At 42.1% G+C, this 15415-nt stretch overlaps 1 protein-coding gene across 2 annotated transcripts in view; it reads right to left on the reverse strand.

The window, feature by feature from the left end:
• Positions 1-6719: 6719 nt before the first annotated feature.
• Positions 6720-15415, reverse strand: part of LOC149079215 (uncharacterized) — an 82213-nt gene continuing 73517 nt past the window's right edge. For both annotated transcript variants that reach the window (XM_089240110.1, XM_089240111.1), the window contains exons 5-9: positions 14777-15109; positions 14294-14648; positions 12923-13183; positions 10872-11075; positions 6720-10772 (exon numbers count right to left, since the gene is read on the reverse strand). In XM_089240110.1, coding sequence (XP_089096236.1) covers positions 9865-10772; positions 10872-11075; positions 12923-13183; positions 14294-14648; positions 14777-15109 — 2061 coding nt within the window. In that variant the 3' untranslated portion in view covers positions 6720-9864. The remainder of the gene's footprint in view (positions 10773-10871; positions 11076-12922; positions 13184-14293; positions 14649-14776; positions 15110-15415) is intronic.

Genomic DNA, 15415 nt, shown 5'->3' on the forward strand with positions numbered 1-15415 from the left:
TGTTACGTTCGGAAAGGATCATGTTCGTAAGTCGAATAGTGGCTATCTGCGGCATTTTCGGAAGATAGCCTTTGAAAACATGCATGGAACTCATCATTTGGTTGAGTTATTAAATAATCAGTAACAAGCTGGATTGAAGTCCTTAAGACTTATACATACTGTATAATAATTTCAAGGTCAAAATTACGATTATTATTTTGATCTACTGATAATTTTCAGTTTTTCTTTCAGAGGTAACATTCATTTGGATTCTAGCTATGCTAAAAAATCTGATACAGTCACATTCAGGTGGGCGGGGTGGGGGGGGGGATTGATATAGAGAGAGGGCCGTTTTAACACATGGTCAAGACCTGGGAGGCCGTTAGTACGTGAAGGGAGCCCCATGAAAGCCTTGTATTGTAATCAACATCAATTGTGGAGAGAGCTTGCATAAGGGTGTCCCGACCTCCAGGGATCCACGACGTTACGTTACGGCGACCCTGGGAATAGATGCAATAGTACATCATACGACACATACACTCGACATGATAATAACATGCAACATATCCGTTACGTATTATGAAAGACTGGTGAATAATTCAATGAATATTTAGCACCTGGAAAATCCGTAATGGCTATGGCTTTTATATGTACTGTATATCCGTTTTCAGTCTCTTTCACTCCCCATTTTTTTCCCTTTCAAATATTACAACGAGATAAATGGCAACCATATTAAAAAAAAAGGAATATTTTATCCAGAAAATTTCAACCTTTTTTATAATTTAATGACCTCAATGAATACCCCCCTTAAGAGACAGGAGCTCTCGAAGTGTGATCCGAGGATCGGTCACATTTTTATAGCATCGTAGTCATTTCACGGACGACGAAGCTGGCTCAAAAAATTAGGACCGACAGAGTAGTAATTCTCAATTTGAGACCCTAGCGGGTCACTGGATGAAAATCTAGTAAAAGAGGGAGGAACCACATGACAGGTGGTTAAGTGAGCCATAGAGATCCCAAAAAAAAAAAATCAGTTGTGAAGCATTCAAGAGAAATAAAGTGGGTAGAAGTTTAATTCTTTTCAGAATCCCGTAGTACCCCAGCAAGAGGGAGGCTGACAAGTAGAAAGGGTCGCACTCCTGGATGTGGGCCCCTAGTTGACACGAGGGAGGATACAAGAGAAAAAAAAATTGGTCTGACGGGAGGGGGGAGTGGGCACAGGCCGATGACGAAACACTGGATTAGCCGCAAATATTTAGACATCATGGAAATTAAACCTAGCAGACTAAAAAAATTGGCGCTCCCTACTTTCTCTTTGCAAGTTTCAAAGAAGGAATGTATCAGGTTGTGACGAAAGTATCCGTAAAAATTCGTGTTCGTAATGGAGACACTGTAGTGTGTGGCACAAAACATCAAGTGATGGGACACTAATGCAGTGGTTCTTAACTGGGGGGTGCGGAAAAATGACAACACGTCGACTGATTATTCATAAAAATTGAAATTAGGATGAAAAATTGAATTCTTCGATTCTTAAAAATCATGAATTATACAAACACATATTTGATACCGATCTTTTAATTTTCGCTTGTAGAAATGCGTCTCGTGAAATTTGCGTTGCAAAAGCTTCTTTTCCGATGAGCGTTTGTACTTGTTTTCCATTTCGATTGAGGAAAAACATTATTAATACCAGGGTTTTAAGCTACGGTCGTATTTTTCGCAAAATTCGAAAGAAAATCTTAAGAATGCGAAAGAAGTAGTAGCCACTTCCGCAAAAATGCGTACAGGAGGTACGAAAGGCAGTAGAGAAAGTACAAGAGAAATGAGGTACAAGAAGGCATCCAACGATAAATCATTAGCATTGTAGCATTTTGCTAAAGCTTTTTTTTTCTCCATTTTCGCTTTTTTGCCAAAGGAATTTTTTTATTGAGCTTAAACCCTGATTAATACCCAAAACATTTCGCGGTTTATTTACGTTACTGCACCTCGTGTTACATAATCTAAGCCTGCTACGCTAAGATTTGATACTGTCGTGAGCATGATTCAGGAAAAACGTCAGAAAATTTAAGTGCCAGAAACAAACATATATACTCCTGTAAGTCCTAACTCGACGTTTATCTCATCGACCTAAGTTAAAAAATCACCCTGTACCAATTTTGGTACTTATAATAATCATCACGGGCCCCGGGATGAAGCCCTGTCACCCCCACCCTTGTGGAGGCCATGGGGGTGGGGGGCAATATGAGTCGTTGTTGTTGTTTTTTTTTTTGCACTATAAATTTATTACAGAAGGGCTTGGGGGATCCACCGGAGACACGTCCTTTCAACTGAAATTACTCGCATTCGTTGAAAGAATGGGACAAATTGGGACAAATGAAACAAAACTCTGTTTGGAGAAAAACCGAGTGGTTTTAAAAAGGAGTTTTGGAAAAATTCCAGTATCTTGGATTATCCGGAACCTCGAAGTTCTGAGACTCTACTTGAGTGTGTTTTAAAATTTTCAACGGGATGGATAAAATGGGCCCATGCGTTATATTAATGCATCCATCGTCAATCAGTTTCTTCGACAAGGGAACACCAGTATCGACTGGTAAGGGAACAATTCTAGGTTGTGGTGCTGCAGGGAGTTTTTCTCTGATAGGGTTGTGAATAAATGGAATAGCTTACCTCCAGGGGTTGTGAATCCAAACACAATTGACACGTTTGAAAAGAAGTACGGACAATAGATATTGCGATAAATCGAGAAGCTACCCATACTTAGATGAGACAGCTATAGTCTTTCTTTATATTTATGAAGTATATGATTTATTATATTTGGCAGTATAATTATATTTTATCATAATTATTGGCTTTTTTATTGCTCTTATGTGTGCTGCATTCGATCGCAAATTGGTTAAATATTAACAGTAGAGAAAAAAGGAATTAAATAATACGTGAAAGAGTTTATGGGAAATTAATCAATATAGATAATTAATGTAATTGATTACGGGGAAAAAAGTAACGAATATAGAAAACTGATTATCCCCAAAGGGGGGGGGGTGTGAGATGGAAAAACGGTTAAGAACCACTGCTCTAATGCATCAAGAAAAGACACTGTCTACTTGATACGCAAGGCCGTAACTAGGATTTTAGCCGCCCCCACAACTTCAAAATTCGATAACTTTACAACACGGTGTTCTTTGTTCCCACTTAAAACTGACACCCTCTAAGCTTTGCCACCCGGGGCAGTTCCCTCCCCCTCCCCCCTTAGTTCCGGCCCTGACTTGATGATCAATTGAACATATTAGCCCAATATGTGTTATATTGGGCTAATATAATCCCATCAAGGATATTTCGACAACGATGTATGAGATATATCGATGCTTGCGTTCTATCTAGTACTCATTTGGCGATTGATTGGTACCATTGTGATAGTCCCAGCTGATAGTCACCAAATGGGATGTCTTCTGTTTTCTCGTGTTTTCTTTTTTTGAAAAATTATTATCATGGTGGCATGCACTTGCGACCAGTGACTGGGCCCATGCGTTAAGGGGGGCCTGTGGTGGAGATATTTGCATCAGCAACATCACCAGAAACCTTTCACACTATCAGGGGTCAGCACGGATCATGGCCTCAAAATTAGTGAAAATAGTGACCAAAATGTTTGAAAAAGTGACCAAATAGTGACCGAAATGTTTAAAAGTGACCAAATAGTGACCAAAATTTTTTAGAGAGAGAGACCAAATGGACAATGAATTTTTATTACCAAATTGAATGAATTGAAATTGAATTTAGTTTTAACTTTGCATTTCAATAGAACTCATTGAAATTGCTTTTTTTACATAATAGATAGAAATAATTAAATCAAACTCAAACGCATTCTGCTAACCAGAAAAGTTTTGAATAACTTATCAAATTTATCAACAACTATGAGTGAGAGAATAACTACATTACATCCCTTTTAAGTAACAGCAGCAATGCCTTCCCCCATGTTGCTTTGCACAACCCATCTTAAAATCAATTTAAGCAGGAAAAACTTCAAAGCGGGAAAAATTTTTCACATTCAAAGAAGGGAAAAAAATGAAATAACACAAAATTTGATGAGAGAATTTGTCCCATCTACATTCCAGTGGATTTTTCATTCATGTTATGCTATGAATGACAGTATACAAAATGTACTCAAACTTTTTTTAACTAGTACAAATTTGATTTACATACCTAGGTTTGTATAATATGTTCCAACAAATTTTAAGAAATTTACTTAATGATTAAAAACCATAAAATTAAATTTTTAACATTTTAAATTATTAAATTAAAAAATTACTTAAATTACTGAATTATAAATCATTTAAATTATTAAATTGAATAAAGTATTCAAATTATTAAATTAACTAAATTATTTTAATTATTATATGTTGAGGGAGGGGCAATCCACCCTCCCCCCCCCCAGCGTCAATGGCAGAGCCTACTGATGTATACATGTATATGATGTATATCAATTGTCATCGTGCCACACCCCTAAGACCTTCAAGTCTATCTCCACCTATGGCTGGACTGGGAAAAGTGGGCGAGTAGCGAGTACTATTTTACAGACGGGGGCACCAAAATAATACTGTCCTTGGGTGAGGGAAAAAATAAACCAGTTTTGAAATTTGTAAAAATATATATTTTCCCTTTTTTTACACACAACATACACCCATGGCCCCCACAAAGGGTGGGCTGACAAGGCTCCAGCCCTGGGGCCCGGGAGGATTTTAATAATTTTTTTGTTTTTTCACGCTATAAATTCATCATAAAGGGGGGCCCCGTGAAAGTCTGGTCAGGGGGCCCGTAAAAGATCCCAGCCTAGGGGCCCTGCTTCAGGATGTGGGGGCCATGCATACACCCCTGCAAAAAAAAACACATTTACTCCTTTACCCAGAAACACAGGGGTGGGAAGTGACAAAGTCCATTTCGGAGCAGCAAAATTCAGGATTCTGAGCAGTTTTGGAGCAGCAAATTCAGCAGATATTTATTGGAGCAGGGAAATTAACAAGAATATTTTCGTTAACCCTCCTCCCTTTTCAAAATAAAACTGCACTGTCTTTTGTTATCAAAAATCTTTTCATCAGCTTGTTTTTGGTGTTTCAGGCTTTTGACACATCGTTTGAAAGAGAGGCTGTCATAAAATTTTTCACACCAGTCTATTTAAGATGATTTTTGCTTACTGAGGGCACTATTTGCTGTCTTGAACAGCAGCACTTCAAATGAGCAAAAAATTTTCTATAACTTTTTTATACTCGGAAAGAAATTGTTGCAAAAGGGGGGAGAATTTCGGAAGAATCAACACGACCTTTGGCGATTAAGTACTTATTATTTGGCGAGATTGGTGATCTGACACTCGTTATTCGGCAGTTTCTAAATTAACATTCGTAATTTCTGCTGCTTCCAGTGGCGACTTTTTTTTAAACGGCAACTGACTCGCATTTGCACTTTAAAGCTTTTTTTTTTTTTTTGAAGCCGAGCACAACTCAGGTCTATCGCCATGGGCAATTTACTACCTAGTGAGTTGTGCCGGAAGTGTAAGTATGTGTACCTAACAGTCTGAGTGCGTATTTAGTGTTGTGTATGATTTTTTAGTGCTGCCATCTATATCTCAGAAGTGAAGTGAGTGTAGTGTAATGACTGAATATTTATACTGTTTGTAGGACTGTCGCTCTCTGTGGCGAGACTTTTTAACGGAGAGATCGGCTTGCATTTGCGCCTTGAAGTTGGGAACCACAGAAAACCCACTTCAGCCGACCACCACTGTGGTGACGATGGGGCTCGAACCCGGGTCCCCGCGACACGAGTCCGTCATTATGACCACTCGACCACCACAGCGGCGCACTTTAAAGCTGAAAGACTATTGCAAACTATCTTCAGTTGCACAATCACGGATATTATCGCGGTTTCACGATGGAAAGGCCGATAGTTTAAATAAGGCGTACAGTGGAATATATATAAAACACGCTCTTAGAAAGAATCGTTTCACGGTAAGCAGGAACAAAAAATTTTTGGCGACCTTTAAGAAATTCTGGGCATACGAAGCAAAATTAGCTATTTGGCGCAGAAAAATACGAAACCACTATTGGAGCAGGATGGCGCAAGATGTTAATTTTGGCGCAGTGTTCCTACCCCTGGAAAAAGTATAATTTTGGCCTTCCCCCCGTAATTTTTAACAGAAAAAGAGACTCAGCGGCCTTGCCCGGTAAATTTCCCATGAACCTTGTAAGCACCAACGTGGCGACTTTTTTTCGAGCCAAGGAATCGCCGTTTTGCGGTAGTCAATTCAAGATGGCTGACGAAGGGCACATAAAAAATTACAAAAAAATATATAATTTATAATATGAATTAACCTAATATGCGAAAATCGATAGAAATATATCGGGAAATACGGAAAATTAGGATGAAATGAACACAAAAATTGAATCAACAACATACGGGGTTTATAAATGCGGTTGATACAGAGTTTATGGATGCTGCTGTCAGGGCTACCTATTTTAGCGCGAAAACAAGTCGCCACGTTAGCGCTGACTCCTCCCGTAACTTTCAACGAACAAAAATAGTGAATTCGTCCCCATCCGGGACACCCGATTTACAATGGCCGTAATACAATTGTTTTTTATGGAGGGGAAACGTAATTTTACTGGCCCTTGACTGTGAAATTCGATAATTTTGCAAAGGAATTTTTATTGCCTTTTCTTAAATATACCATTCCATCAAAAACGCCTTTCTCCCCCCCCCCCCCCCCCCGCTTTTGGATCTGATCACGGTATGTAGCAATCCGGGTCGCAAGTACGAACGAAAATTTACTATCGCTCGGGGCCGGTATCCACTCTTTTTAACAGAAAATGAGTAAACTCGGCACCTTTCCTCGTTCAACACCCGTGGAACCAGACCCCCGCCCTCTCCTATTGCGGTCATAACAGACTCGAGACAAACGTTTTAATAACTTCCGAGGTCTAAAAATAAGATTTTTTTACACATCAAGAATGGCGCGCAAGATGTCGATATTTGTTGGGGGGCAGAGCGCACCGACTGAGCTGAAGAAAAACAATGATCAGAAGTTCATTTTGAACTCTTTTTCCGTAAAAGTTGCAAAAACAAAAAACAAGATCATTTTCGTTCATCAAAAATACGGCCGGCAATCAAAAGGGAGAAACAAATCGAATCCCGACATACATCCATGCGGAAAAAACAGACATCTCACCTATAAAGAAAAAACCAGTCTATATATCCGTGCTCCCGTGAGAGTACGCCGCCGCCGATTTGCATACAGCGTCGGAACAACCGGTTCCCGCACGTGCATGGAGAGAAAAAAAAAGGAAAACAATCCAACAATATTAAGTAACAATCAGTATCGTGAAGATGCTCTAAATTAAGTTACGGCCCGGGAATAAAAAAAATTAATATTAGGCCCTTTAAATTAGGAAAAAAATGTGAAGTAGGGGCCAAAGGCGCGCTCGGTGTGTGCCCATCGTTAAATCCGCCTCTAGTTACGGCTCCCATGCACGTTAACTGAGTTTTTATCAGCCTGATGACAAATTTTCATCTGATTTGGAAACCCTTGTGTTAAACTAAATGTTGAATTGCAGGATTCTGTGATCTTTTCATAAATAGTTCTCCTTTCGATCAAATTTGGGGGTACGGTTTCTTGCTCAGATTTAAATCCAGTTAGAAAAATAGTACGAATTTTATTTGTCGATAGATCGCGATTTTCAATCGGATGATTTTTTTTTTATTGTAAGTAAATTCAAAATACATGCGAGCTTCTTTAACCTTGGCCAGCTACAAGAGTATTCTCCAAAGCGTATTAATACGCTTAATACGTATTAATAATACGCGTCTTTAATACGCGCTTTGGTATTCTCCCGCTGCGCGTAAGTTAGCTTCTGCACGGGCTCTCTAATCGTCATTTCAAATAACATTTAAAAAAATTAACAAAAGTAACAATAGAACAAACAACAAATGTAACTTGCTCGATGCTCCAAGAAAGGAATTCGGCCCTTAGGACTAAAATTTTTTAAAACAAATAAAATAAAGGATCAATTTTAAAATAAGATGTAAATAAAAGAACGAGTGAGCACGTGGGGAAATAAGAAAGAATGGTAGTATGGGGGGGGGGGAAATTTTTTGTTGTAAGTACGCCTTTTATGCTAGTTTTTTTTTTCCGACCGGCTTTTCCATAAAATGACGATTCTTTAACCAAGGAGCTTTCTTTTTCCAAGCGCCTTGAAATCAAGTTATGCTGACGTCACACGGTATGCTCCCGGGTAGAACTCCTTAATACACGATAGGTATATGAAGGCGTCTTACTCCCGGGAAGATAAGATGCCTTCGATAGTAGTTCAATGAAGGGAGGGAGAAAATTAGCGATATTGAACAGGTAAAGTTCCTCCTTGAAGAAAAGAAAAACACTGACAGCAGAAAAGCGCGCGAGACCGAGGTTTTTTTGCTAAAAAAGTGGAAAAAGTGACCTGGGCCTGAAAATACGTAATAAAAGTGACCAGTTTCTAAAAAAGTGACTTTTAGTGAAAAAAGTGACCCGTGCCGAGCCCTGCACTATGTACGGCCGCACTTTAATAGACTTCACATTGATATGAGTTAGAGGAGAAATTTAGCATCCCGTGATTTGTCACAATGAATGACAGAGGAAAAAGTCACTTTCGGCGGAGTTCTTATACAAATACAACGCCACAACAGACAAAATGCCCAACGAGGTGGCTGATAAAAAGATGCCTATAAAAATATGGTTGTCATATATGGTTGCCTTGAACTTGGTGAAGTTCAAGGCAAAGGTAGAATCATGAGCACAGTAGATAAAGGTGAGCGAGTCTTTTAGAAGAAATCAGACATGAAATTATCCCTCATTAGCAAAAGAAGATACTCTTGGTAACAAAAAGGATGCAAATGGGTGGCAGCTAAAGTTAATAGAAAGAGCACCGCCAAAATGATGATATATTGTGACCTTCGCGTTTCAAACTTCGCCAACGATGACGCATCGCTGTTTTCGTCACTCACTGCGACCAATCACGGGACGCTAAATTTCCTTTTTACTTGTATGCATGTAAAGTTTGTTAATATGCCGCGCCTGGCTGTGAACTCTAGATGAGTGAGGAAATCAAGGGTTGCCGAGATTACGCTCTCGGCAATTCATGAGTGTATAATTGGCTATCTATGGCCCCGGGAGTGCTGGATAATACCTCCAGGAGAAGAGGAGGAGGAAGGCCAACAAGTACCGTCGATGACGATGGTGCTTCGCGGCTGCAAATCAATTAATTAATTTCTCGTCCCGTTTTCATTTATAAATGTAGAATCAATTATCTCGGAACACAGAAAAAACTGATTATCGGAACAGAAAATAATGTATGAAGCCAGAGAGAACAAAGCCTTTTCCGGATACTCTCTTCCCAACCTGATACGTATTTCCAAATCGTGGAATGAATAGGATGACCATATTTCATCCAGGAAAAATACGGATCATATGTCGATAATGAACGGTATTTGAAAACGGAAAAGATCTATTTCGATCATTAATTTGATTATTACAGGGGGTGGGGGGAGAATAAAATAGTTATTTTGATCGTCTTATTTATAGTCTCAACAAATCCAACTTCAGCATAAACCTTCTCAAATCACCTCAACATTAATGTAGAGAGAGTGAAAACATCAAATATCTCTTATAAATACTTCAACATACAAACCGGCACGACCGACGGGGGAAAAAACTACATTGATATAATTTCCAGTTTCTCCGGCAAATCGCGGCGACGCTATCATAGATATACCGCTCAAAGACTGCGGTGATATGGTTGCGTTGCTAAAAAAGAAAACGACCCACGAACATCGTTTTAAATGATATACGACTTCCGACCGTCACGGTTAGAGTCATACTGGGTAGTCGGGTGGAATGTTGTCCCTCCGGCCTCTGGGGACGTTCCACTCCATGTCTATGAACGGATCGGGAGAATTCCTAGGATCTTCGTCCGTTATGACCGAATACATGTTGCTCCTGTGTTTGTGACTCCTTACGGCCATCATGGCACGTTCCTGACCCGTGTGGTGGTAGGCGTGCGGCACGCCGGTCGACATGGGATTAGCCGGTAGGTAACGGTTTCTGGACTTGCTGTTGCCACCGCCGCCCATATGCGTGACGGGGCCCATAGGTGAATGTTGTTCCGGTCTGACACCGGACCTCTCGCAAACTAGATCGTACATGATCTCCTCGTACACGTGGTGCTCGGCGGATGCCGCGTACGAGGACGACGAGGCGATGCTGCGAGTGTCCAGAGGCACGTCGTCGCTACCGATTAGGGACCCCGTGGAGGCAGGTCTCACGTACGCGCTGCTGCTGCGGCTGGCGGTCCCGGAAGTCCTTCGGAACCGCGGCATGAACGCGTGAGGTCCCACACTAGTCACTGACACGTTTGATCTCATACCTCTCTCGGACACGTCGAATGCGGTCGCGTTACCGATCGCTTCCTCCATCCGGAAGTCCTCGATCATCTGGAGCACCCTGATGGCAGCTTCCGTGAGTTTCGAGTCCGATGCTCGAGGCGGCCCTGCTGGTGTGGGTGCCATCACAGCCGGAGCGTGGTGGATCTCCCGTTGTTGTTGTTGTTGCTGAACGTGGTGATGGCGGCTCCTGTGGTGGGTCATGATCACGCTGTTGTTTTCGTGAGGGTGCCTTGATATGCCGTACATGTTGACGTCAGCGGGCATGCTGCGAACCATCGGATCTTTCCGTTTCTTCTGGAAAGGATCGTGTTGACCAGCCTGCACGTCACGCTTGGAAGCTAAACAAGAAAAACAAGGGACTAAGTACCTGCACCTTATAGACAAAAATCAAGCTATATCCGCATACACATGCTCGAGAGGGAAAAAAGAAGACATACCAGCCATTAGGTGGATACGCGAGCACCTCGATTTCTCTTCCATCAAGGCGAAGTAGCTACGTCTCTGCGGGAAGTCGTGGACGCTGTCCAAGTCGTAATATTCCATGCCACTCAACAAGAAGTCTTCGGAAGTGGGCGAGGTGCCCGAAGTCGTCTCTGGAGCCGGTTCGCTACCGGATGATAAGCGCCTACCGGATCGAGAACCTTGAAAAAAATCAATACATATAAGCACCAGAACAATTATAATTGTTTCTATTCTATCACGTATAGCACGTGTATTCATAAACACGTAAATTGCTTTCAAACTGCCTAAGATACAAACATGTACGTGGTTTGTTCAAGATCACAATTTTTCGTGCGTGAACCAATGAAGCTAAGGAAGCGTGGTTTGGTCCAGGTATGTAAGCAATCCTAGTGGGAAAGCTTGAATTTTTTCTTGCCTGCAGGAGCTTCCAGTCGCTGTCGCATTTTCGTTTTTGACAAAATGGCAGGAAATAATTTTAAGGGATGACAGCATAATGCCATCTTAGCGACAAACCTTCAAGCGATAAGCTAGTTATTGAGGTAACCTTTGCTGAACACAACTCAAAGGATTCTGGGACTTTTTTCATTGAGAACAATAAGCATTGTGCTGTGGGGGAGATTTTAGTAGGCTGGAAACATTTCAAGCATGCGCACTAGGATTGTCAACACATGTGCACCAAACCCTAGCTTCATTGGTTTACGCACGAAAAACTATGGTCGGATACTTTTTGTGAACAAACCTCCTACGTATTTTTGAAAAAATTACGAAACATGGTCATTGCCTCAACTGACTGTGGAGGATTCCTCAGACTATCCACGTGTACCCCAGGGGTCTTGTTCCCCTTACTACGTGCAGGCTATCGACGTGCTGAACCTCTTGCTATTTCAGTTGGTGCCGACGGAAAGCATATTAGAAACGTTACATTTAAAACAAGTAGAGAAGAAATTTAACGTCTCGTGATTGGTCGCAGTGAGTGACGAAGTCAAGCATTAGGTCACTTTCGGCGGAGTTCATGGCAAAGTTCAAAACGGAGACCAAACAGCATTTTTCTTTTTTGCCCGCCGTTCTTTTTACTTCTTCGAGAATATTGCAAACACTTTCTTTCATTTCAATCTTACCGTACCTTCAACTACGCGAGAAAGTGAAAACAACGATAGGCAAAAAAAGGGAGGGGGGGAAATAGCTTATTTTCGTCTTGAACATTGCCACAAGGACTCTGCCCCAATGATGACGTACTACCTTTGTCTTTCGTAGCGACCAATCACGGAAACTCCGAATTTCCTTCTCAATCTTATCAATGTAAAGAATGTAAATATGTTGCCTGGACATCACCCCGTGTCTCAGATGTGGGAGTATGGCCGCTTCACGTTATGCGTTGCCAGGACATCACTCCGTGTCTCCGTTAACTAACCCACTTGTGCCGTTTCATCTCTGGCCAACGTGCCATTCTTGTATTCTAAAATATGCTAATGGAACAACATTTCATGTCTTTGATAACCCGCGAAGGAGAATAGCGTCGGAAGTATTATGGACCTGTGGGTAGTCTACTTGAGTTTTTCGTTGGAGACTTGGGCTTCTGAATCAATTCTCTGGCTGCTCTGCCACAAGATCCAGAATTCTGTGTGTGTGTGTGTGTGTGGGGGGGGGGGGTGCTGTGCCACTAGTTACGGAATTCTGTGGGGTGAGTGCTCTGCCACAAGATACAGAATTCTGTGGATGCTCCAGCACCCCCGGCTCCGACGACTCTGACCTCTCGTCTCAGTTAACTGGCCAGGGGCAAATGGGACATGGTCAGTTGAAACGGTAACTTAAAAATTGTAATGATGCTTACAGCTGTTTTACTTAAAAAAACCGGCCAGTGGGATCTTGACAAGAGCCAAATAGTTTTGGGTCTAGACTATTGAAGTTTTTTTACTAGAATTGGGCACCGAAACCCCTGAGGAACCCCCCGTGTCAAAATCGACATGTTTTTCACCACATCATAAATTATTTATCAAAATTTATCGTTATGCGTTGAGCGACATACCAGGAGCGCTTCTTGAAGAGCCGCCGCCACCACCGAGGAACATGGCACCATCAATAGGAGAATATGCAGTCGGGGAATGGTAAGGACGTTGACGCTGAGGGCTCACGTTACGTTGCACCATAGTATCGTGAGGTGTCAGCGGCATGTCCTGTCCGTAGTTGCTCTCTTCGTCGGTGAGTATCGTCGGAGAGAGCTCGTCTCGTACCGTACTGGATGCTGAGGACGACGGCATGGAACCTTGAGAGGACGATGGCATATAATCTTTTCGACGACCCGAGAGAAATAGAAATTTAAAATAAGTAAAAGATAGCACAAAGAACACTTCCAGAAAATAAATGTTAACAATAGATGACATCATATATATGGATATTTATCTTACGCATCTCCAACTCTTTCCCAACCCGTAGTATGCGTATTTCTGAGGGTACGTGACGTTCAATTCAAAGTAAAATAATTAGCAATAGCGGAGAAAAAAACGGATTGAACCTGATAAATGTTTAAAGCCTTTTCTTCACTTCTTATTATTATTCATTTTTAAATAATTTAAGAAATTTTTTGCACACTTCTAGGAATATGTAAGACTCGTAGCCGTACGTATGTATGTCGGGAGCATCCTTAACATTTCGAGGGACACGCAAGCACCCTTCGCATTTCCAATGATAAGCAGGCATCCTTCTCCCTTCCAGTGATACGCAAGCCTCAAACGCATTTCAAAGAATGGGCAAGCATCCTACGCATTTCATGGGGGTGCGTAAGCTTTCAGGTGGCTTGCTAGAAATGCGTAGAAGCCGTCTTCTAACAGGAGTAGATCAAAGCTGATCTGATTTATTTTTGTTCCCTTATTTTATTGTTTCCAAGCCTATTTTCTAATATATTCGGGCTCTTGGTGTGGGGGGGGGGGCAGAATCATTACCATCGCCTCTACCCACCTGGACCCTCACCTGTCATATGCATATAGTAAAAGGGTAAGCAAGCCGTGTACATTTCAAGGGATACGCACAGGGCCGTCATTTCAACTTTTTCCGGGGGGGGGGGAGACGGTAAAACACATGTACTCAATGTATGTATATATTTATATATATATATATATATATATATATATACCATTTTTAGTGTATTTTCAAAAACCAGGGGGGGGGTGGCTCCCCCCCCCCCAAATGACGGGCCTGGATACGCACTCCTTCGAATTTCTAGGAGTAAGAAACCAGTGCAGCAAGTGCAAACTGTATATGGTCAGCTGGCGAGCATGCAAGCATTTCGTCTCCCCTGTGCAACATCAAAAGAGTGACTACTAAAGCACACATGCACCTCGTTCATATTCCTTAAGATTAAAGTGGTAAGATTTTTTTTTCAAAACAAGAGTTTACTCACCTTTCCTCATGGACTGCCTGAGATACATGAGGTGGTCTAGTGTCACGTCATTCATGGAAGACTCCAGGAACGGCTGACGTCTCTTCGAGCCTGGGGCAGCGGCCATCTTTCCGGCGATGGATCGCGTCCCCATCTTGATCTTGACGGATTTGGAATCTGTGAGGCCACCATCCGAACTGCGTGGCCTCCCGGAAGTGGTCGACGAATCCGAGGCGCTGACGTCCGAGGCACTGCGTCGTACTTCCGGCGCACTCAGGCTGTCCGAGACTTCCGGGGTGGCGCACTGGCTCTTGTACCCACTGTCTATGGAGTTGGAACCCGCGTAGCTCGTCGACTCCGGATCACTGTTTGCAAACTATGCACATACACGTAGAAGAAAGAGAAAAAAAACCCCACCTATTATATACATACAATGGACACAATTGTAGACATTACCGCACGCGTTTGATGAAATAAAAATGAAATTCATTTTTACTAACATACATGCTGCTGATGTCGTCTTTGCGACCTCTGGGTCTTCAGTCTTCCGCCTTGATCCTGCCTTCTGTGTCGCCCCCTGTATCGCAGCTGCTGGTACACGATGTCGAGATCAGAATCGTCCGAATCCGGATTCGATCCCGCCAAGGCTCCTATTGTGTCCAACAGGGGATTCGACGTGGGCATTGCGATCCTTCCCGTGATGTCCTGCATCGAGCTTCCAGCCGAGGAAGGTATGGCACTGCCCGGGCTCTGCTGGTCGGCAGCGTTGTTGGCTTTGTTGAACTCTGGTGGCCTTTGCTGCATGATTTGGCCCTCAGCGCTCGCTGGTCTTTGGTTCTGTCGAGATAATGTGGTAAATCAAAAAATAATTGTGAACGAATTTCATTGACAAATCAAATAACTGTACAGTTAACAATTGTTACTAGGATGGCCTCCTAACATGTACCCAATAGATACTCAGCGTCAGATTTCTGCAGATTACGATAGAAATCCTCGAGATGAGTATTTTGACATGAAACATGGGGAGGGGGGGATGACTCAGAAAATATTGTCGTAATTTAATTACGATCATGATAACCTGTAGAGAGACCATATACGCTGAATCCATTGCCTGGGGACCGAATGTGGCCCTCCAAGTCATCT

Source organism: Pholcus phalangioides, unplaced genomic scaffold, assembly GCF_987345545.1.
Source record: "Pholcus phalangioides strain wild (caught in Gottingen) unplaced genomic scaffold, Ppha-v1.0 ptg000012l_1, whole genome shotgun sequence".
NCBI classification, from domain to species: Eukaryota; Metazoa; Arthropoda; class Arachnida; order Araneae; family Pholcidae; genus Pholcus; species Pholcus phalangioides.